Here is a 22661-nt window from a genome sequence, read left to right as displayed (position 1 = left end):
CAAGCCGCTGCTCTTCAGGAAGATGTAAATGAAGTTGTGATTTAATCCCACCAAAACGTCATGCAGATTTTGTACGGTCTTATCAGGTGTTTTTGACAGGCCTCTCTCCTTAGACCATATTGAGTACCAGTTGCTCCAAAGGCAAAAGAAACAGAGCTTGTGTATTGGGCATTTTATTTCCCGAGGCCACAGAAGTAGGTGGTTTCAGCCAAGGCCCTTATTAGGACCAGTGTCATTTAAAATGTCCCCGTCACCCTTCAAAAAAGTCACAATACATTAAAAAGCACACTGTTTTTCCTACCCTTAAATGAATTATGTGCAAATGTCAAATTAAAAAGACAAACAGCAACTTGAACAAACAATACATATCCAAATACCAGGAACACCTTTGGGAATGTTCACAGGAAGCAGCCAGCAAGGAAACAGTAGAATGTCTGGCAGACCGCTGGTCCCTGTTGCAGAAAGGGCAAAAGCCTGGACTTCCGCTACGGCAATTCACCCCATTTAAGCACCACCTCTGGTTGAAGGGTGCAGCCTTCCTCAACACTGAATGGGAGGACTGGCTTGCATTGAAGTGAGCCTTCTAATCCCACCCCAGTTTGGAGGTACCTGCTGATCACCTGCACAGAGGCCAAGTAACAGCAGAGCAAACAAACTAGGGGGTGGTATTTTAGATCTGATGCAGACACGGAATTGCATCACAGCTCAAAGAGTTTGAGCATATGGAACAACATCGCCAAAAACCAAACATCTGCACAAATACGAAGCAGAAAACGTCCCAGCCTCATGGTTGAGTTTAGCCATTGACTGATTTCTTATAATATTTGAAGGCTTGTTTCAAAGACCAAAACACAATTACGGAAAAGTATAGCTTGCAATACTAATTCCCCCTAAAAAACACTTGTTCTCCCCCTAATGTTTATAAGTAAGCTGGCTTGTAATACTTTCTGGCCAGGCACAACATAGTCTCTGAGTTACTTCAGCTCCTTCTGCCCCCAAGATTTACACTGGTAACTGGAGCAATTTAAAGCAGCTCGGAATTTGTTTTGGCCGACACTCCTCAAACAGCCGTGTAACTTACACACTTGAAAGCCACTGATTCCTCACTGGGCGGATGAAGACTCACTGCCATCCTACCTCCCAGCACCCTTCCAATAAGGCATGAGGGAGTGACTTGGGAGCCAAATTCTTTAAAAAGGGTTAGCAAACCTCTGTTGGGGACAGTTGGAGGAAGGAGAAACACACAGCATGATCTATCCAGGCCAGATTTACCTTCTATGTCAGCTTTCGCCCACCTGGTGCCCACCAGATGTTCTGAACTGTAACAGTCACCTGTTCCAGCCTGAACTGCCGCCCAAAGTATCCGGAGGGCATGAGGTTGAGGCTGCCCTAGAAGGATGCCAAAATCACAGCCGAGCACATAGGGTGTGTGATTGTATATATGCAGGGACGGTAGTTTGCATCTGAACACTGACAGGCTGTTTTGGCACCAGGGTCGCCCCAGGCGTCGCACATGTAAAATGTCACACCTACGCATTAAAAAGCAACTAAGTTTAAGGTGACGACAAGGTCCAAGAATAAGTTAGAACATGATAAAACAGCTTCCTCTTTGGCAGCAGATAAATACTTCATTACAGGAAGCAAATGCAAGTTCCACGAAAATACTTCCAACACCCCTCCTCCACGTGGTAAGAGAATGCTGGCAATATCAGAGGTGCAGCTCAGAGGATGGGGCCAGGTCTCAAAAAAAACCCTCCCTGCTCATTGCCCCTTATACAAAATTAGGGCCATGACACAACCCAGGAAACCCAGTCACAGGTAACTTAGCTTCATCCGGCTGTACTAACATAAAAAGGCACAATTTGTAAAATCGACATTAAAATCTCATGATCGACACTCTGCTCGGCAGTTATATGCTACCCTGATTCCCGTATACACACTGTTTAAATGGATTGTCTTCAGAAGCATACGGGGAAACCCTGGATTCACGGACAGAACGCAAACGCTTGAAGGGTTCATGCCTGCAATATGGCAGTCCAAGGACTCCGCTTGGTCTTGGGTGAAATGATTCAGTAGACGGTGAAGCAAAGCCCATGCAAGGAGTGAACAATTCCTGCGAGGCACATGGAGAAGTTAATGTGTCCCCGCTTTCACCCACAGGGCAGGCAGGCAGGCTAAATCTGGCTGCCCTTCTTGCGGCTCTCAGAGCTTCTTCAGGCGACTGTAGTGTTCCCTTTTGCTCTTCTCACCAGCCCAGGTCCTGCTCTTCGTGCGGCATTTGCGCAGGTCTTCCTTGAAGTCTTCGTGGTGCATCGGGCGATAGGCTTGGGGCTCACAGTAGCTCTGAAAGGAAAAGGGGGGGGGAGGGATTATGCAAGACCCATAAAATCTCTGGGGCCACTTGTGATTCACTGACAGCCCTTGTATAAATGTATTCCGCACTGATCTTCGGGGTGCTGAAGTCCTACTTGGCATCCATTTCTGTCACCTAAAAAAGCCATCACTTTCCCTTTCTCCCAAGGTTGACACAGGGGGAGGGAAATCAAGAAGCGCTCGATCCAACTATTTTATACAGAGTCCATAACTCTGGTTTTCCTAGCACAGAACTGCTTCTCACCCTACACAAAGAACACCTGCACACAGCAGCAGCTAGGTTGTTAAATTCCCACCTAGCCATCAAGTGAATTGTCTGGGGTTTGGGGACAGTCACTCCCTCTCACACACAACGTTTTGTGGATAGAGAGAGAAACCATCTACACCACCTTGAGCTTCAGGAAGGAAGGTCACAGTACTCATGCAATAAGACACAAGAAAGAGAAACGGAAGCTGAGTAAAATGACACTGACCTTGCATTTTAAGAAGAAATCCTTGTACCCCCCCTTCAGAACATACAGTTCAGGATAATGCAGAGAGGGGTAGCTGTTGCCAAGTCGGTCTCTCTCCCTCACAAATCGGCACCTGTAACAGATGGGAAAGAGCCTCAAAACCCTCCATAAGTGATATATGTGTTGGCTATATGCAGTTTAGTAGCGCTGCAGAGAGCTTGCTGGGGAGACCATGCATAACAAGGAACTCAAAAAATAACTTTAACAAGGTTTTAATAACAAAACAAAAACTCCTTTTACACTAAATACATCAACAACAAACCAGACCCAACCACCAACCCATCCCCCAGGGTAATGGGAGAGCGAGGTGCTGCTGCTTATATACTATGCCCAAATGCTGACACAGCTTAATTAACACAACCTAGCAGCACCTGCTATGTTTCACAGCTGTAAGACTGGGTCTCGTTATTTGCCCTGGCCCTTAAAGACATACACAACTTGTGAAACAAGAATGAACCTTCACAGTTTACAGTGACCATTCAACAATACGTGGACGTCATTTCTAACAGGAGGGGGATTGTGACGCCAAGCATCAAAATGCTGTGTGAAAGACAATTATTAGAGAAACACTTGGAGCGCATAGGAATGCACCAGGGCCTGCTTCTTAAAACCCTTCCATTCCTGTACCCGCCTAGTCTCATTATCTTCTTGGGCTATCAATTCTCACCTACACTATTAAGTATCAATTATTGCCCATCCAATCACGTCTGCACGTAACACCACAAGTCCTCCAAGTTCCCAACCTATGCAAAGGGGAGCATTCGTGTACTCACATCCGCGGGGCCCGCTCTGAAGAGAACTCGCAGTGGAAAATGATGATGACTCGTTTGCCATCCGATGACACGATGGGCTTCTTCAGCAAAAAGTCCTCCACGTCCTCTTCCATGTGAAGGTTCACAGCACCCTGAGAAGGAAGAGACACTAGTGAGAGAAGGCAGGTCGACTGCGGGTTGTGTGTGTGTTATGGCACAGCACCCAACAAGACATGTGGCCCCAAAAACTGCATTAAAACAGTATCCATATTCACTCGAGATCTGTCATGATAACTTAGACTTAGAAGATGAAAAGGGCAGGCATATCCAAAGTCCGGTTCAAGGGCCCAATCTGGCCCACCAGTCGGTTTAATCTGGACCCTGTGGCAGTTTATTTCCTGGGGTAAAATCCTAAACTTTGGTCAGCCCTTACGGCCCTTCACTTCATCAAATGTAATGTGGCCCATCTTCCCCTCCCTAGCCCAAGTTATAAATAGGACGTCTGGAAGCAGAGGACACCAAACAGATGCTTCGTAATATGCTATTCATTTTTCTCCAGCATCACTGCATCCTCTCAGACGTCACTACAATGGCTCTGTATAAAAGCAGTGACTTTTTGTTCAGCCTCCCACCAGAAAGCAAAACGTTCTTTTGGAAGCTGAACGTCCGACAGGGCTTCCATGGCTTCCAATTGGCTCAGAAGCCATGCTTTGGAAGTCAAACATTTCGGAAGTCGAACAAACTTCTGGAACGGATTCTATTCATCTTCCAAGGTAAGACTGTACATCTTCTGTCCCCTGACTTAATCTCTCTCCCCTGCCCTGCCATAAAGACACCTTCCTCCGCTGTTTTAGGAAAATCAGCCAAGGGGATCTTTCCCTGCAAAGGAGGCCTAAAAACCCTTACCTTTGAAGTGAGTGTTTTTTGGGATACCGTGAAAGGGGCCACCACAAGTTGAAACTTAAGTCAGAAGTGACAATGCCTAGTATTTGGGATATGCCTAGCTTTGGGATAAGGGACGCGGGTGGCGCTGTGGGTTAAACCACAGAGCCTAGGACTTGCTGATCAGAAGGTTGGCGGTTCGAATCCCCGCAACGGGGAGAGCTCCCGTTGCTCTGTCCCTGCTCCTGCCAACCTAGCAGTTCGAAAGCACGTCAAAGTGCAAGTAGAGGTGCCGCTCCGGTGGGAAGGTAAACGGCGTTTCCGTGCGCTGCTCTGGTTCGCCAGAAGCGGCTTAGTCATGCTGGCCACATGACCCGGAAGCTGTACGCCGGCTCCCTTGGCCAATAAAGCGAGATGAGCGCCCCAACCCCAGAGTCGGACACGACTGGACCTAATGGTCAGGGGTCCCTTTACCTTTACTAGCTTTGGGATTCACTCTAATGATTTTCTGCTTATGCCCAAATTAATCAGGATGCCAGTCTTGAGCAGGTGCCTCTGAACTCCCTCCATACCTTGATGTGGCCTCCTTCATATTCATAGGGATATCGACAGTCAATTATCACGCACTCCTTAATGAAGTTTGAAAACTTGCCATTCAACACGTCAACAATCTGGAGGGGAGGAAAAGGTGAAGCATTAGACCTCGGGGACGTTGCCCCATTACTTTAAAAAAATATATTTGTTTTAACTGACAGAACTGTCTAGCTGCGTAGACAAATACCCCACCCCTCTTCCTTCTCTGGACTCCACATGTGGCCTGCAGACAAACTACCGGTAAGTTTGCAATCCATGTGAAGCAAACATTTCTTTTTGTGAGAAGAGCCTGTGCTGCTTACCATTTCTGGGTCAATATACTTCAGATCTTGATGCTTCCCGTCTACAGTATGGAAAAGGTAACCCTAAGGTGAGGAAAACAGCAGAACACATGAGTGCACTGCACTTGTCTCACACAAGCCACAGAATGGCAAAAGAGGAAAGGTCATCAGCATTACCTTTGAAAAATCTCCAATAAGATCCCTTGCGTCATTGTCCAAAACGCTCTCTATTTCCGTTGAGTTTTCAAACAACGAGTTTGGGTCAATCAGCACCAGGCTCTAAAGGAACAAGGGGAAAGCAGATGTGAGATGATGGAAGACCAAGTTCATGTAAAGCTTGCAGCGACGGAAGCATCCTTTCCACAACTGCTTTTGCCTATGCTGATCGGCTAGAAAGGTTTGCAGAACCTCAAGGATGAAGAGCGTAAAGGGAATTAGGAAGAAAGGGTGGAGGAGAGTGTGTTGAAAGCCTGCATTGAGAAAAAGAGGAATGAAGGAGGCTCTTGGGAGACCAGTTCCTCTGAAGGGGTGGGTTTGGTGAGAAGGGAACTTTGGAACCCCTGGATTAAGGGGGAAAGTGGGGGAAGTACGGGGAGAAGCAGTGGCAGTTTTCTAATATTCCAAAGGTATGCTAGAAAGAACAAGCAGAAAGGATGGGAAGGTCTTGAAACTAGAGGAAGGTAAACCTCAAGCAAAACATTAGTATTGCCTTATCTAAGAGAATCACAAAGGAATACAACGAAATCCATGGAAAGATAGAAAGTCAGAAGGAAAAGGAAATAAGCTGGAATTTTAAAAAACACATTAAGGGCCTTCCCTCTGATCTCCAAGTCACCCCTGCACCTGCTTGGTTCGGCAACCAAATCCCTAAGGATCTTTGCATTTGTTCCCATCTGCACATTAAGCCCCTTTCCTCCTCAAGATTTAGAAGAGTGTCTGCTGATCAGAGGCTCCCACCCCCTTCAGTGAACGGCACATCTCTCACAACCAGTACCAAAGGCAAACAGGCTTTGCTTGAAGTTAAGAGTCCAATATGAACACAAACAAATGAAGCAGGCTGCAGTCAGTGTATGGTGCTCAGCCACCAACCGTTAGTTCTTCAGAAGATGCCTTGCAGACGTTTCTTTTCCTCTTGATGAAATATGGCGAGTTCTCTTCTGGGGATCGTCCCGTTCTCTTCAGGGCAGCTTTGGCCATGCTGTACGGCTCGCTTTCCACGCCCAGCAACCTGCACTGTTTATTCTGCACAAAAACCAAAGCAGAATTAAGACTGCCAGGCAGCCAAAGGTAAAGGGACCCCTGACCATTAGGTCCAGTCGTGGCCGACTCTGGGGTTGTGGCGCTCATCTCACTTTATTGGCCGAGGGAGCCGGCGTACAGCTTCCGGGTCATGTGGCCAGCAGGACTAAGCCGATTCTGGCGAACCAGAGCAGTGCACAGAAACGGTGTTTACCTTCCCGCCGAAGCAGTACCTATTTATCTACTTGCACTTTGATGTGCTTTCGAACTGCTAGGTGGGCAGGAGCAGGGACCGAGCAATGGGAGCTCACCCCGTTGCGGGGATTCGAACCGCCGACCTTCTGATCGGCAAGTCCTAGGCTCTGTGGTTTAACCCACAGCGCCACCCGCGTCCCTGCCAGGCAGCCAAAGGCATCAACAAAAAGCAACTGACCACAAGTAATTACTTATACCTCATCCACCCACTCTGAAAATGCTGAAGGAACAGCTGCCTCCAGTGCAGGAGCAATGCAACATTTCCCACCACAGTTGAGCTCCCTGGCAAGGTAAGGCACCAAGTGGAATCCAAAAGGACTGGCATGGCCATGGAAGTGGAAGTGAGCTCCACTTCCATCTTGCATCTTGGCCAGAACACACAACCACACACTTCAGCAAAGAAACACAAGCTCCAAAGACAGATAGACAGCTGTGGAGTAGATGTCATATGCCTGAACGTATTCAAGAGAAACAGCACAAACGGCGAACACCTCTTGAATATCAGAAAATAAGCTCCACTGAAAGCAACAAAGGGTTTTAAATGCACTATTCAGGCTCCATGAAGACTAAAATGGCCAACTTACATGGGCATCCTCCCCTTTCTTCATGACTAGAGGAGCTGTCCAAAGGCTGGCCACGTCAGAGGGCATCTCACCATCGTTCTAAAATAAAATTAAAAGGTCAGTTACTAAGCAGGGAAAACAACATTAGTAGCAAGTGAAATGGTGACTCTTCTTGGACAGGAGGGACTTTGCCACTTATCAAGATTAAATTAAATTATTGTCGTAAGTTATACGTGGAGTGCATTTGCAGACTACTCAGAAATGTCCACTGGACCAAAATAGAGTGTTGAGTTTGCTGTGTGGGTCAAATTTCAATGAATACATCACACCCAACTTGCAAAATGTGCATGGGGCTTCAGTGTTGTTTCCTAGAGTAGTCAGAAGTGCTGGTATTCACCTTTAAATTCTGAGACAGGGTAGGGGTGAGAAATACCAGATTTTGTTGGGACTCCAAATCTCTTCACCCGCAGTCAGCATGGTCATTGGTCAGCACTGAAGTAAGTGGAAGCTTAGCAACACATGGTGGGCCAAAAGTCGCTGGCCTAAACTATTTGCAGTATTGCTCCCTCCCATTTTGAGTTTGCTTTCCCACAGATGTGCTTCAAAAGCCCTTTTCTGTGTTCCACCTGCTCCTGTGGTGAAAAGGGTCTGACTAAGGATATGCTTTTCCCGTGGCACAACATCTTTGGAATTTCCTTCCCCTGGTAGGCTATTCGGTATCATCACTTTTTGCATTTATGCAGCAAGGCAGGAGCCTTTTAGCTCTGTTTAATTATGTGTTACTGATGAAAGCTGCTGGAAACCCAACCAACCAATGAATTACTAAAAAAAGAGAGGTTACTGCTCAAGTCCTCTCATCTCCATAAAAAGGTAAAGGGACCCCTGACCATTAGGTCCAGTCGTGGCCGAATCTAGGGTTGCAGCACACATCTCGCTTTATTGGCCGAGGGAGCCAGCGTACAGCTTCCGGGTCACGTGGCCAGCATGACTAAGCCGCTTCTGGCGAACCAGAGGAGTGCACGGAAACGCCGTTTACCTTCCCGCCGGAGCGGTACCTATTTATCTACTTGCACTTTGACGTGCTTTCGAACTGCTAGGTTGGCAGGAGCAGGGACCGAGCAACGGGAGCTCACCCCGTCGCGGGGATTCAAACCGCCGACCTTCTTATCGGCAAGTCCTAGGCTCTGTGGTTTAACCCACAGCGCCACCCGCGTCCCATCTTATCTCCATATTTTCTTTTTTCTTTTTTCTTTTTTTACAAATTTTTATAACAACACAAACATATAACAAATACATAAACAAACAAGAAACACAATCAAAACAAAAAACATGTACCATTTCATATCTTAGTTTCTTACACCTTTCTTCCCCGACTTCCTCATGCCTCCCTTCTCTGTATTCCAAGTTCTTATCATTTACTCAGCAAATCTTCCCTTATTTTAATAAAAATTCAAGCTAATCTTCCTTATTCTCCTTGTCTTAACCATTACTAATAGTAACCATTTACTTTCCAATCCAACATCATTCTAGCTCTCATTAATTTTGTAGTATTTCTTTAAATAGTCCTTAAACTTTTTCCAATCTTCTTGCGCTGCTTCTCCTCCCTGGTTTCGGATTCTGCTCGTCATTTCTGCCAAGCCCATGTAGTCTATCACCTTCATCTGCCACTCTTCCAGTGTGGGTAAATCTTGCGTCTTCCAGTACTTCGCAATAAGTATTCTAGCTGCTGTTGTAGCATACATGAAAAAAGTTGTATCTGTCTTTAACACCCCTTGGCCGACAATACCCAAGAGAAAGGCCTCTGGTTTCTTGGTGAAAGTATATTTAAATACCTTTTAAAGTTCATTATAGATCATTTCCCAGAATGCCTTAATCTTCGGGCACGTCCACCAAAGGTGAAAGAATGTACCTTCCTTTTCTTTACATTTCCAACATTTATTGTCAGGCAAATGGTAAATCTTTGCAAGCTTGACTGGGGTTATGTACCACCTATAGATCATTTTCATAATATTTTCTCTTAAGGCATTACATGCCGTAAATTTCATCCCGGTGGTCCACAACTTTTCCCAATCAGCAAACAAAATATTATGACCAATGTCCTGAGCCCATTTAATCATAGCTGATTTAACCATTTCATCTTGTGTATTCCATTTCAGCAGCAGATTATACATTTTTGACAAATTCTTGGTACTTGGCTCTAACAATTCTGTCTCCAATTTTGATTTTTCCACCTGGAAGCCAATTTTACTGTCCATTTTAAACACTTCATTTATTTGATGATAATGCAACCAATCTCTCACCTTCCCTTTTAATTTCTCAAAACTCTGCAATCTCAATTTGTCCCCTTCCTTTTCCAAGATTTCCCAGTATCTTGGCCACTTTGACTCCATATTAGACTTTTTAACAGCCTTTGCTTCCATTGGCGATAGCCACCTTGGAGTTTTGTTTTCCAGCAAGTCTTTATATCTGACCCAGACATTTAATAGTGCTTTTCTGACAATATGGTTTTTAAAACTTTTATGTGCTTTAACCTTGTCATACCACAAATATGCATGCCACCCAAAAATATTGTTAAAACCTTCCAAATCCAAAATGTCTGTGTTTTCAAGAAGCAGCCATTCTTTCAGCCAGCAGAAAGCTGCCGCTTCATAGTACAGTTTGAAGTCTGGCAGGGCAAACCCCCCTCTTTCCTTTGAATCCGTTAATATCTTAAATTTAATTCTGGGCTTTTTGCCCTGCCAGACAAATTTAGATATGTCTTTTTGCCACTTCTTGAAACAGTCCATTTTATCCATTATTTGCAATGCTTGAAACAAAAACAACATTCTTGGCAATACATTCATCTTTATGACTGCAATTCGACCTAACAAGGAAAGCTTTAAATTTGACCAAATCTCCAAGTCTTTTTTCACTTCTGTCCAAGTTTTTTCATAATTATCTTTAAATAAATTCACATTCTTAGCTGTCATGTTTATACCCAAGTATTTCACTTTTTTAACCACAGTCAACCCTGTCTCATTCTGAAACCTTTCTTTTTCAACCTGTGTTAGATTTTTCTCCAATACCTTTGTTTTTGATTTATTCAATTTAAATCCTGCCAATTGACCAAACTCTTGGATTATTTCCAAAACTCTTTTCGTACTAGCTTCTGGCTCTTGCAATGTAAGTACTAGGTCATCTGCAAATGCTCTCACTTATCTCCATATTTTCACCCAAAATAGGCAAACCAAGGAATTTGAAAAAGCCTACTTATATCAGTTATCAAGTGCAGTATCTACAGTGCTGGCCATCTTTAGACAGGCTGAAAATGGCTGTACCCAACACAAACCACCTAGCTGGGGAACTTTTAGTTTTTTAAGTATTTAATACAGAGGTATTTTCATCATCACTTACGCAGACATCTGGACCATCCATTATCTCTAAGAATCCATCATCATCGTCATCATCTTCCTCAGTTTCTGAGGCCCCTCGGGACAGTGGCCTCAGAAATGCTGGACTGAAGCTTTCTTGATAGTTGTCAACTTTTCCACTATGAAACTAAAACAAATGATATTTTATTGGTCGACATTCATTCAGTCTTCCCTCATAGGATTATGGCTTCACTCTGAGGCGAAGTTTAGGAGAGGAATAAAGAGACAGGGCATTCTCCTGGCTTGCTTGGGTAGCTCTCATCTAGAATCACAACTCTGGAAACCCAAATACACTAAATGCATAGACCCAGCTGCCTAAAAATCAGCTTCATCTGCTTGCAAAACCAAGATGCCGAAAGGTGTGGCCTCCCACAATCAGATCTTGCCAAATAATTACATGAGGGCTCCGCGACGCCTGCCCAGTGTCCTTGTGGCATGCAAATAATGAAGACTCACTTGGTTTGTGTACCTCCAAGTTGTACTCTTCAGCACACTGTCTCATTCCGTGCAGTTTGTTAGAAACTGCAGGCGTACACAGAGCTGAGCATACAATCTGGCACCTGATGCGGACGCATGTTTTTTCCAAATCTTGATTTCTAACAGTATTTCTGCCTTTTGAGGTTCTCCTGCCATTTCTGACAGAGTTGGTCCCAGGTTTGGGCATAGTAGTTAGCACCACAACATTCTGGGACACGAAGCTCTAACTCAAGGCTGAACACAGAGACTACACTAGTAGTACATACCAAAAGTGTTGTGGCGGGCTCCTGCCTCAACGCTTCATCTTCAAGGGAAGAGGTACGCAGACAGGTACGAGAAGCTGGCTTTGTTGGCTTTTTGAATTCAAATGGTTCCTTAGGGAAAGGGAACAAGACAGCCATTTTACCAATTCATTAGAGCTCAAAAGGCCAGGAAATAAACCTGCAGTTCTAGAGCCTTTGGTCTAGAGTCCTGCAGCGTTCAAGAGAAATCTAATCTCGATCAGCCCTTTTGTTCTGCCACACCCAGTCTTTCTGTAGCCTTTTTCGCCCCCACTCATCTTCCTATAATGAAATTGAAGTTCATAGCAGAGATTTGATATGCATCTCGGGTGGAACACCGAAGCAAAGCTTAAAATGTATTCACATTTAAATGAAGAACCACATGCAGCTATTTATCAAGGCTCTAAATTCTCCATGAATACATCAGTGCAACGAAAAGCTGTCTTGCCTAAAAGGTATTGCCCATTCAGGCAAAGAAAAATTACCACCACCCTGGGACAAACAGCATCAGATTCAAACACAAAAACTAATTGGGGCACTTCTTCAGCAACCTTAGGAAGGAAACAGAAGGAGCAAAATGGCTGAAGCAATTCAGTATGATTTTCAACACACTGGCTGAAGTTACTCTTATCACACGGAAAGTGCTCCTGTAAATATCCAAATGAATACTCTACCAATAACATTCCATCAAGTATTTCACATCTAGGATTTTACAACAGCAAAAAGCACTTAAGCTGGAACACAGTGCCTGCAGCAACACTCATTTACAACTCTAACCCTGTTACACTTCCCTCTTACATATGGACGTCAGTTCCAGCCCTTGGGGCATAGCCATGGTCATCTTCCCCAGATGAGGAACTTAATGAAATAAACTTACATTCTCTTTGTTCTCCTCAGGGCCACATCCCTGGAAGACATCACAACTGAGCAAATCTAAGTGGCTCCTCTTCAGAGCAGGACTGCATCCCAAAAGGCTCTGCTGCAAAGGCGGGAGAAGCAAATGCAGAGTCAGGTTCCAGCTCTCCTCTTTTGTCATGATGAGCAACCAATAGAACAGCAGGACCCAATTCAATTGAAAAACATAAAATCTGGGCCAATGACAGTTGCCATGGGTCACAGCATGCTAGCTGAAAAAGAACACGGGTGGATTGGAATTGGGAGGTGGGCAGAGCTGGCTAGGACCCGGAACAAGAGCAAGTGATGTAGGGAAGGAGGATTTCTAAAATTGGAACAAGAAGGTGGAAATGTGAAATTACAGAGTTATGAGAAATTGAAATCTAAAGTAAGAGATTGGCTTCATTATTATCAGATAAATGAAGTTTTTAAACAGGACAGGAAAATCGGCTTCCAGGTGGAAAAGTCAAAGCTAGAAACAGAATTGCTAGACCCCAATACTAAGAATTTGTCAAGAATGTACAACTTGCTGTTGAAATGGTATACACAGGATGAAACGGTTAAATCAGCTATGATTAAATGGGCGCAGGACATTGGTCATGACATTATGTTTGCTGACTGGGAACAGTTATGGACCACCGGTATAAAGTTCACGGCATGTAATGCCTTAAGAGAGAATATTATGAAAATGATTTATAGGTGGTACATGACCCCAGTCAAGCTTGCAAAAATTTATCATTTGCCCAATAACAAATGCTGGAAATGTAATGAAACTGAAGGTACTTTCTACCACCTTTGGTGGACGTGCCCAAGGATTAAGGTCTTCTGGGAAATGATTTACAATGAAATTAAGAAGGCGCTTAAGTGTACCTTTCATAAGAAACCAGAGGCTTTTCTCCTGGGCATGGTAGGTCAATTGGTGTCAAAGAAAGATAGGACGTTTTTTATGTATGCTACAACAGCAGCAAGAGTTCTACTAGCAAAGTATTGGAAGACACAAGAACTACCCACGCTGGAAGAGTGGCAGACGAAGGTGATTGACTATATGGGACTGGCAGAGATGACGGGCAGAATCCGTGACCAAGGGAGAGAGACGGTGGAAGAAGATTGGAAGAAATTTAAATTTTATCTTAAAAATTGTTGTAAAATTAGTGAGTGTTAAAATGCCATGGGTAAAGCATAGCAGATTTGCAGAGATAAATGATTGGACAAGAGGAAAGAAAAGGGTTAAAGAAAGGAATTTTATAAGTAATCTAGATCAGGGGTTGCTGAAAAAGTTTAAAATAGGGATGCAGAAAAGGGGGGCATGGGGAAGTCGTTGAAATTGGGTACATGAAAAAATTCATGAAATTATACATGTTTTTATGTTTGTTTGTTTGTGTTTGTCGTTTGTAATGTCTTATAATGTATGTTGAAAAGCCAATAAAAATATTATTAAAAAAAAGGAGGATTTCTAAAATTGAACATTTTCCAGGGCTTTGTTTTTCCACGGGGGGAAAAATAAATCACTATTTCTATGCATTTGTTGCTTCATAAAATTCATCATTTAAAACTAGTGAGTGCCAATACAATATTAAGCAAACTTGGGAGTTTCAAACTGTAATTTTTTCAGGTGATCACGCCTAAGGATGGGAGAGAGTACATACATATTTTACACTGGCTCCCAGTGTGTTTCTGAGCACAATTTAAAGTGTTGGTGCTGACTTTTAAAGCCCTAAATGGCCTCGGCCCAGTATACCTGAAGGAGCATCTCCACCCTCATTGTTCAGCCAGGACACTGAGGTCCAGCTCCGAGGGTCTTCAGGCAGTTCCCACACTGCAAGAAGTTAAGCTACAGGCAACCAGGCAGAGGGCCTTCTCGGTAGTGGAGCCCACCCTGTGGAATGCCCTCCCATCAGGTAAGAAGATGAGTAATTATATAACATTTAAGAAACATCTAAAGGCAGCCCTGTATAAGGAAGCTTTTTAAGGTTCAATGTTTTATTATGTTTTTATATATACTGGAAGCTATATTGGCTGGGGCAACCCAGTCAGATAGGTGGGATACGAATAATAATAATTACTATTATTAATAATAATAATCAGTCATTAAATTAGGTGTGTGCAAAATTAAACCAAAAATACACTAAGAATCCAGCTCTGTGTAAGATATTAAAATCCCTTAATGTCAACATTGAGATTTCCAGGAGCCTGACAGACAACATGCAGGACTTTTCAAGCTTTATTAATTAAGTTTACATAATCTGACAGTTCTGCATAGTGTGAAACTCAGCTGAGAAAGGGACAAAGGCAGGTTTCCTTCCTAAGCTTCACTTACCGGGAGGGAGTGCATTCTCCGCATGGGCACTCTAAAACTGCAAGAAGAAAAAGATGCACATGCGTTAACATAGATTTACGTGTTAAATTTCAACATCCAAGTTAAAATGATAGACTACCTAGTAATGACTCATTTAGCTAAAATAATATCACACTGACAGTGACCCAACATTCTGGCAAGCGTGACATGTTCCCGAGTGTGAGAGTGCATAAACATCCCTCTCTTGTGCCTTGGTGAGTGAGTACTAAAGTCTAAGAATGAGACATTCCCATAAACATTGTGCCAGGAAACAGAGGGGAACCTATCATGCAGCCTTAGCTACAGAGCTACAACCAAGAACGTTTTACACCAGTCTTGCTAATTTGAAGTACCAGGGTTCTGAAATACTCAGTCAATACTCTCACACCTTCCAAATGCATTTTTTGCTTAACACAAGCTGCTCCAAAGCAGACTCTTTGAGGATGCCCTGAACCAGTTTCATACAAAACCCCAAGCAAAAAAAAAACCCCAGTGTATTTCTACATACATTTCATCAAGATTTTTCATGCCGAGCTGGGTAGGAGAATCCATACAGCAACCTGTGAAAGAAATAATCTTACAACTTGCACAGATTTTTGTAGAAAGTGACAAAACATGCAGACAAAGATATTAGGTCAGTACTGTTCCCATTACGTAAATGGACTGCTGACATATTGAAGCTTATTGTTCACATATAACAGCCATCTTATGGTTTGGCTGCTCATACTAAGTCTTGGATCTTAGTGTTCCCCTTTCTCCCAATCAGAAAAACAATGATGCTACATCTCAACTGGGCAATCAATCACTGTTAGAACTGGGCTTCCAGTCCTGATCTGTAGGCCATCATTGCCCTGGCTCAGGGAAATTATGGTGGAATCAAACCAGGAAATCAAGGAAAGAACTGGGAGTGCTGGCTTACAACATGCTCCCCATCCTTCAAATCATTTGGATAAGAAAGTTACATTTGGACCAATCAAGTAAGCTCCTAACTCAGATGCTAGTTGAACTTCCCAACTAAAACTACAGAGAAGTTTATTGTCAAGCCCAGTGGGTTTTGGATTATATGGGAGCATATTCACCCAGTGCTTTTCCAGCTGCACTGGCTCCCGGTGGCGTACAGGGTCAGATTTAAGGTGCTGCTTTTGACCTTTAAAGCCCTTCACGGCCTAAGACCCTTGTACCTAAGGGACTGCCTCTCCTGGTATGCCCCACGGAGGACCTCAAGATCCATAAATAGCAACACCCTAGAGGTCCCGGGCCCTAAGGAAGTTAGATTAGCCTCAGCCAGAGCCAGGGCCTTCTCAACACTGGCTCCGGCCTGGTGGAACGCTCTGTCTCATGAGACCAGGGCCCTGCAGGATCTGATTTCTTTCCACAGGGCCTGTAAGACAGAGTTGTTCCACCTGGCCTTTGGCTTAGAATCAATTTGATTCCCTCCCCCTTTTTATTTTTCCTTTCTCCTACTGTGAAGAGGCTGCATCCTAATGTTTTAATGTTGTATTTTAATCTTGTTTTTTAAATTGTATTTTAATCAACTTGTTTTATTATTGGCTATTAGCCGCCCTGAGCCCAGTCTTGGCTGGGGAGGGCGGGGTATAAATAGACTTTATTATTATTATGGCTGAAGGCAGACAAACCTGAATCTGTAGATTCAGAAGACGACGTCCTTTGCAGATTGACATTCTTTTCTTCCGACGTTTGTACACAATTTTCACTTGAGCTGCAAATAATCAGATACATTACTGTCACATCACACATCATTGTGAAGAAGTCTTCTCAGGGCAACCAAATGGAACATAATGCCACTTTACAGAAACACAAACAAAAGTACATAAATAAAAAATGCAGCATAAAAGCGGTTCCGTGCTGAGATCAGTTACGTACTTAAGAAAACCAGGGTGGCAAAGTGGGTATCATAAACTGGAAATACTAGCATTCAAATCCCCACTCAGCTCACTGGGTGACCCTGGGCTATGTCACTTGAGAAAAAATGGAGCGATTTGGGAGAGGAAGCATGGAAACCACCTGGAACTCCCTGGAGAAATGGTGTAATATTAGCGTATGAAATAAATAAAACAGCAAAATAATAAGCAATTATTATTATTCTAGCAAATTCTAAAACAGGACGATGAGGCTCAAACTGGTATAGTGCTGGGCCAGGGTTCAATTCCCCACTGAACTATGAAGCTCACGTTGGGCCAGTCTCTCTCTCTCAGCTTAACCTGCCTCACAGGGCTGTTCTGTGTGCAGATAAAGGGGAAAATAGAGAAATAGAGAGAGACGTGGCAAGGAGAACCATGTACGCCACCTTGCCCTGCTTCAGAGGAAGAGCGCGGCATAATAATTAATAATAATAAGAATAATAAATATATAACAGCCCTATTTGGATTATATACTTAGTCCCACCCAGGTAGCTCGATGGATAGACGAAACAGCTTCTAAAGCCAGGTGTGCGGCGTCGCCGAACTCCAACTCCCATCAGCCCCAGCGAGCGCGGCCGACGGCAAAGCATGATGGGAGTTGGAGTTCTGCGGCGTCGAGCGGTACAAAGGCCACCAACACCCCACAGCGAGGCGTGAGGCGCCGAAGTCGAGGGCGGCCGCCTGCCTTACCCGCCGCAGCCCAGGCTCCTCCGGCGGTCGGCGCCGCGAGCGAGGCCGGCGGGTTCGGGGAGGCCTCCGAGACCCTTGGGAGCGGGGCAGCGCGGCTGGTCCTGCAGGAGGAGGCGGCGGCGGTGAGAGAGCCTCGGCGGGGCAAGGCCGCCGGGCTCCATGAGGCGAGGCTGGGGGGAGTCAGTCGGTCCGGCGGCAGCGGGGACCCCCTGCTTCTTGCCGCCTCAGCGCTGTGAGGCGGAATGAGCCTCGCCGTCGACGTCGCCTCGGCCTGGAACGCGGAGCGAACCGAAAGAGCGCGCGCGCATTGGAGAAAGAGCGGCGAGGCCCCGCCCCTTCCTCCGGGAGACGCCCACTTCGCGCGCGCGGCGGCGATTCGCGCCCTCCCGCCAAAAGTGAGAGCGGCCAATAGCAGCGCAGCAGCCCGCCTCGCTTTACTTCCCGCCACCCTGTCCTTGTCATCCTGGCCAATGGAAAGAGGGGACTCGCTAGCGAGGTAGCCAATAAGGAACCGCGACAACGTCCTTCGCTTCGCGGGCTCCGGACCCCGCCCCTCTGTGAAGAGGAGGGGCGGAAGGGCGAATAGGGAAGCTCTCCCTCCCGAACCACCAATGGCAGAGAGGGGGCGGGTGCTGGAGGATGACGCCACGAAATGAACCGCGTGTTTTTAAGGCCGCTCTTCCCGCCCCCCCTCCCAGCTTGAAGGCGGGACAGCGAAGGGAAATCCCGCCCTCGCGCCCGGAAGGGGCGGGGCCACGTGCGACCATAGAGAGATAGTCAACGCGGAAATAGCCAAATTAACGGGGGAAATTGAACAACAAGGTTATGGAACATTTCAAGAAGAATGGGAGAAGTTTATGTTGTCCATAGGAAAGATGTGTGTGAAATAGAGAAACCAGTAGAATTGAAATAAACTTCATAATGTAAAATATAAATACTTCTATTGGAATAATAATAATAATGACAATGTACAATGTTATCAAAGCAACCAATGGTGGTTGCAAATAATATATAGATAGACAAGAATTGTATATATAGAAGGGTTTATTTATTTACAGACAATTTATGGACAAATGGGGATGTGGGTGGCGCTGTGGGTAAAACCACAGCCTTCGAATCCCTGCGACGGGGTGAGCTCCCATTGTTCGGTCCCTGCTCCTGCCAACCTAGCAGTTCAAAAGCACGTCAAAGTGCAAGTAGATAAATAGGTACCGCTCCAGCGGGAAGGTAAACGGCGTTTCCGTGCGCTGCTCTGGTTCGCCAGAAGCGGCTTAGTTATGCTGGCCACATCACCCGGAAAAACTGTCTGCGGACAAACACCGGCTCCCTCAGCCTACAGAGCGAGATGAGCGTGCAACCCCAGAGTCGTTCGTGACTGGACTTAATTGTCAGGGGTACCTTTACCTTAAGCAGCAGTTACATTGTTACAAGCTTGGGGGAATGACCCCCTCCCCACCTTAAACCCAATATATTAATAAATGCCAAGATTTTGCGGGTGGCACTGTGGGTTAAACCACAGAGCCTAGGACTTTCCGATCAGAAGGTCGGCGGTTCGAATCCCCGCGATGGGGTGAGCTCCCGTTGCTTGGTCCCTGCTCCTGCCCACCTAGCAGTCTGAAAGCACGTCAAAGTGCAAGTAGATAAATAGGTACTGCTCCGGCGGGAAGGTAAACAGCATTTAACTTTTATGGACAAATGTGTAAGCAGAACAACAATATATACAATGGATAAAGACAATGCAAAAAATTTGGAAGTGACATAAAGAAGTCAGAAGAAGTCAGCTTGTAGGAGTACACTATAAATGTAAAATGTAATATAATATGTATTTGAAGTATAAAGAATATGTATTTGAAGCTAATAAAGATTATATTTACAAAAAACAATGCTTCGCCAAGGAAGGTAAGAGGCGGCCCCTGGGCGGGCAGGGAGGGCTACGATTGGTGCATCTCCGCCGGTGGCACTGCGTGATTGATCGCTTGACTGGTGCTGAGTGTGCCCGAGAAAACGCCGCCTGCCGCTTCTTAGCTGTGGCTGATCTCTTCAACCGGGTCATCATGCACTCCTACAGAATCTACAGGCTCTCCACAACCCTCTACTGACAATTTAACCAGTCTGAGACATAGCACATGTGACAAGCTAACAAATGCCCCCTCCTGCCCCACTGGGTTTCCGGTGTGGCCTTCACAGATACTGGCACAAATTGGGGAGGGGGGTGTCATATATCTCCTTGGTCAAAAGCCAAGGAGCCAATGGCTGCTGAGCTGCGCCCCTCATTGTGAGGTCTGAGGGGTGATGGGGATGCCTCGCCAGATGCTGCAATTGTGATGCCACAAAAACATTGGGCAGCTGAGAGAGTATAAATGTTGGCCAAGTCAAAGGCCGAGGCAGTTGCCTCAGTGGAGGCACTCAGCTTGGGTGGTCTCCTTCCCCGTGGCAGCAAGCTGGCCGGAGGAAGGAGGCGATCGCCCGGCGCTGGGATGCTGTGGAGCAAGGAGAAGGCAAGTTGAGGTTTACTTGCTGGTGGGATCGCACCTGAAGGTGGATGAAATTCAGCTCTGAAGCAGGGGGAGGTCTGGCAATGGACCTGGCGCGGCTGTTGGTGGTGGACGGATTGCCGGAAGGTTTGCATTCAGTGCCTGGTTGATGCCGCAAGGCTACAAGACTGGCCGAGGGGATGCAAACGGGTTTGGAAGCCTAGTTTGTTTATTAACAGGCGGACAAACCGAGGAGGGAAGCTGCCCCTTTGGCGGCGGGTGAGTGTCCCTTGGCGAATTCTGTGGTGAGGGAGAGTTGCCCATCGGCTTCTAGTGGTGGCGCCTTGGTGAAGCCAGGTTCACATTTGGGGATGTCAGTGGAGGCCGAGAGGCCCGTGAAGCTGGCCGATCCATTTGTGAACGCTATCTGGTGGCACTCACCTTTGTCTTTGGCCCTCAACCTAATGTCAACAGACCTACCTTTTGAGAATGTCAGCTTGCTGACATTCGTAGAGCTCTTGACCTTACGTCGACGACCAAAGCGAGGAGGGAAACTACCCGGCACAGCCCTAGAGGTGGAAACCAGGGAAACCAGTGTAGTCCCATGTGGATCTACCGCTTCAAACTGGTGGCCCTCCACTTCTGCAACCTGCCTTGACGGGGCAGGCCAGTCAGGGATGAAGTTGTCAGACCAAAGCCTGTGGAAGGGTCTGGATGGACGCTGGATAGTCGCCATCCCATCAACGTGTTTGCCTTTGCCTTTCAGGGACATCCAATGCCGGCGAAGTTTTCCCCAAGACCAGACGGTGGCGGCAAGCTGGTAAGCGGAAGGAGGCAATCGCCTGGTGTTGGGATGCTGTGGAGCAAGAAGGCAAGGGGTCTGCGTTGACGCTGTCGGATGGTGGCCACCCCACTCATCTGTTTGCCTTTGCCTTTCAGGGATAGCCGGAGATGGCGAGGTTTCCCCCGAGACCAGCCGTGAAAGTCATGAAGAGAACCACAGGACTTAAGCCAGACAGCTCCTGTTTTCTAAATAAATGGCTTTCTAATTTTTATTCAAAATGAACGTTTTCTGAAAAGAAATCTGTGTTTTGTGCCGTGTTTTTATTGTATGGGAAATCTCTAAGTAGTCATGTCACAGGAAGAGGGGGCTGCACCCCCTTGTGACATCACAGGGAGTTGGTAGCCAATGGCCACAGCTGGGGAAACATCTGCACAGCCCTCCCAGGCCTCACAATGGGGGGAGTCACCTCATTTTTAATAACTGCTGAGGTGCCCCCCCCATTGTGAGGCCAGCGAGGGCTGTGCAGATGTTTCCCTAGATGTGGCTGTTGGCCATGGATTCCCTATGATGTCACAGACATCCACCAACTCCCTGTGATGTCACAAACTGACATGGCAAATGAGGGGAAAGAGGCAGTTTCTGGAGAGGGAGTTTGGGGGCAGGCAGGGCCAGCTGGGGACACAGAATCGAGCTGCCAACGTTTGTGCCCTGTGGGCTGATCTCACCTATGCAGCTGCCAATAAAATAAAACGAAATCACAATTGCTTTTGTCAGCCCACCGCTCATAGGTGGTTGGAGATAAGGGAGGTGAATTCAGAGGGAAATGTACTGTAAAATGACCGCACAGTGAAAGCAAACCCTCCAAGTGCTCCTATTTTCCGGGGACAGCCGCCCCAGTTTCTAATTTGATCCCAGAATGTCGTGGCGCTACCTGAAGGAAGGAACTTTGAAGGGATACTGCAAGCCGATTTCTGCTGGATTGCAAATGATGGGGCAATTTCCATCTGTCACCATTGCAGTCTGTTCTTTCCACATGTCTTTCACCTCTCCATTCACCACCGTGCATGTGAATTTCAGGAAGACACATCATCTGATGAAACAAGCTGTGTTCCAAGCAGTTTCACCAAAATGAAGGGAGGAAACATCAGGACCCATTTGCACTGTCCATTGGAAGTGGTAAGATGCCACTTTAAATAATAAAACAATGATCAGGGTGGTGTTACAACGGCTACTGCAAACACAAGATACTATCACCGAGGCAACTATATGTAACAAACAATAAAGGTCCACTGAAAAGGCAGATATACTTTCTTTCCCAAATAGGTTTTATCTTTAACACTCGCAAAAGCAGTAAATAAAGAATTCACTTGTACTATATCAGTGGTTCAGTGCTCATTTCTTCTCTTTCCAGGATAGATTTTATATTGAACAATTGCATTGGAAGATACAGATTCACTGTTCCAGGAAACTCCCCAGCCAGGCAAAAGCATTTGAGGAGGGCGCAGAGCACGCTGGGTGAAGCCGGGCTTAGCCTGGGGAGAATCCTGAGCGGAAGTTGCAAGTTGGTGGCCACCACTGCCTCTTGTGGCAGGTAGTTCCATAGTTCAACTCTGCTATATAAAACACCTTATGCACCTTAACTGGGAATAAGCTCCGTGGAAGACAATACTACTTTTTTCTGAGCAGAAGTGTGTAGGATCGCTGTTAGTTACTAATTACCTGTTTTTAAAAATGAAAATGATCCAGTTAATATACTAACCAAAAGCATCAGAAAATCCTTTGTAGGAAAACTGAAAACGAGACATGGTTTTATGAGTTGCATCCCCCGCCACATTCAGATAACCAGCTTTATGCAACTTCAAACATGGTATTTTAGAGCCCTTTGTGTCATCCAGGAGAGATTGTGGATCAGTACACCAGAGGCCCAGGAGGCCCAAATCATA

General features: G+C 45.8%; 1 protein-coding gene and 1 long non-coding RNA gene across 3 annotated transcripts; one reads left to right on the top strand and one right to left on the bottom strand.

Moving 5' to 3' along the window:
- Positions 1–289: 289 nt before the first annotated feature.
- Positions 290–17797, bottom strand: CDC25A (cell division cycle 25A). Of its 2 annotated transcripts, XM_053409415.1 has the most exons (15): positions 17461–17795; positions 16486–16568; positions 15357–15408; positions 14831–14867; positions 12497–12598; positions 11605–11712; positions 10845–10988; positions 7473–7550; positions 6484–6636; positions 5572–5673; positions 5416–5478; positions 5092–5190; positions 3659–3789; positions 2847–2958; positions 290–2343 (listed from the first exon to the last, which is right to left on the bottom strand). In XM_053409415.1, exons 1-15 carry the CDS (start codon positions 17619–17621, stop codon positions 2203–2205), a joined length of 1566 nt encoding a protein of 521 aa, XP_053265390.1. In that variant the 5' UTR covers positions 17622–17795; the 3' UTR covers positions 290–2202. The 2 variants fall into 2 exon arrangements, with proteins under 2 accessions (XP_053265390.1, XP_053265392.1); XM_053409417.1 differs by lacking the exon at positions 11605–11712 and having other exon boundaries at positions 17461–17797.
- A 2167-nt stretch (positions 17798–19964) lies between these two features.
- On the top strand, positions 19965–21017 carry LOC128423887 (uncharacterized). Its single transcript, XR_008332887.1, has 2 exons — positions 19965–20213; positions 20701–21017. It is a non-coding gene; the product is annotated as an uncharacterized LOC128423887 (long non-coding RNA).
- The last annotated feature ends 1644 nt before the right edge of the window (positions 21018–22661 follow it).

Source organism: Podarcis raffonei, chromosome 12, assembly GCF_027172205.1.
Source record: "Podarcis raffonei isolate rPodRaf1 chromosome 12, rPodRaf1.pri, whole genome shotgun sequence".
In the NCBI taxonomy this organism is placed as follows: Eukaryota; Metazoa; Chordata; class Lepidosauria; order Squamata; family Lacertidae; genus Podarcis; species Podarcis raffonei.
Note: the sequence above shows the minus strand (reverse complement) of the source record. Positions and strands in the feature narration are given on the sequence as shown.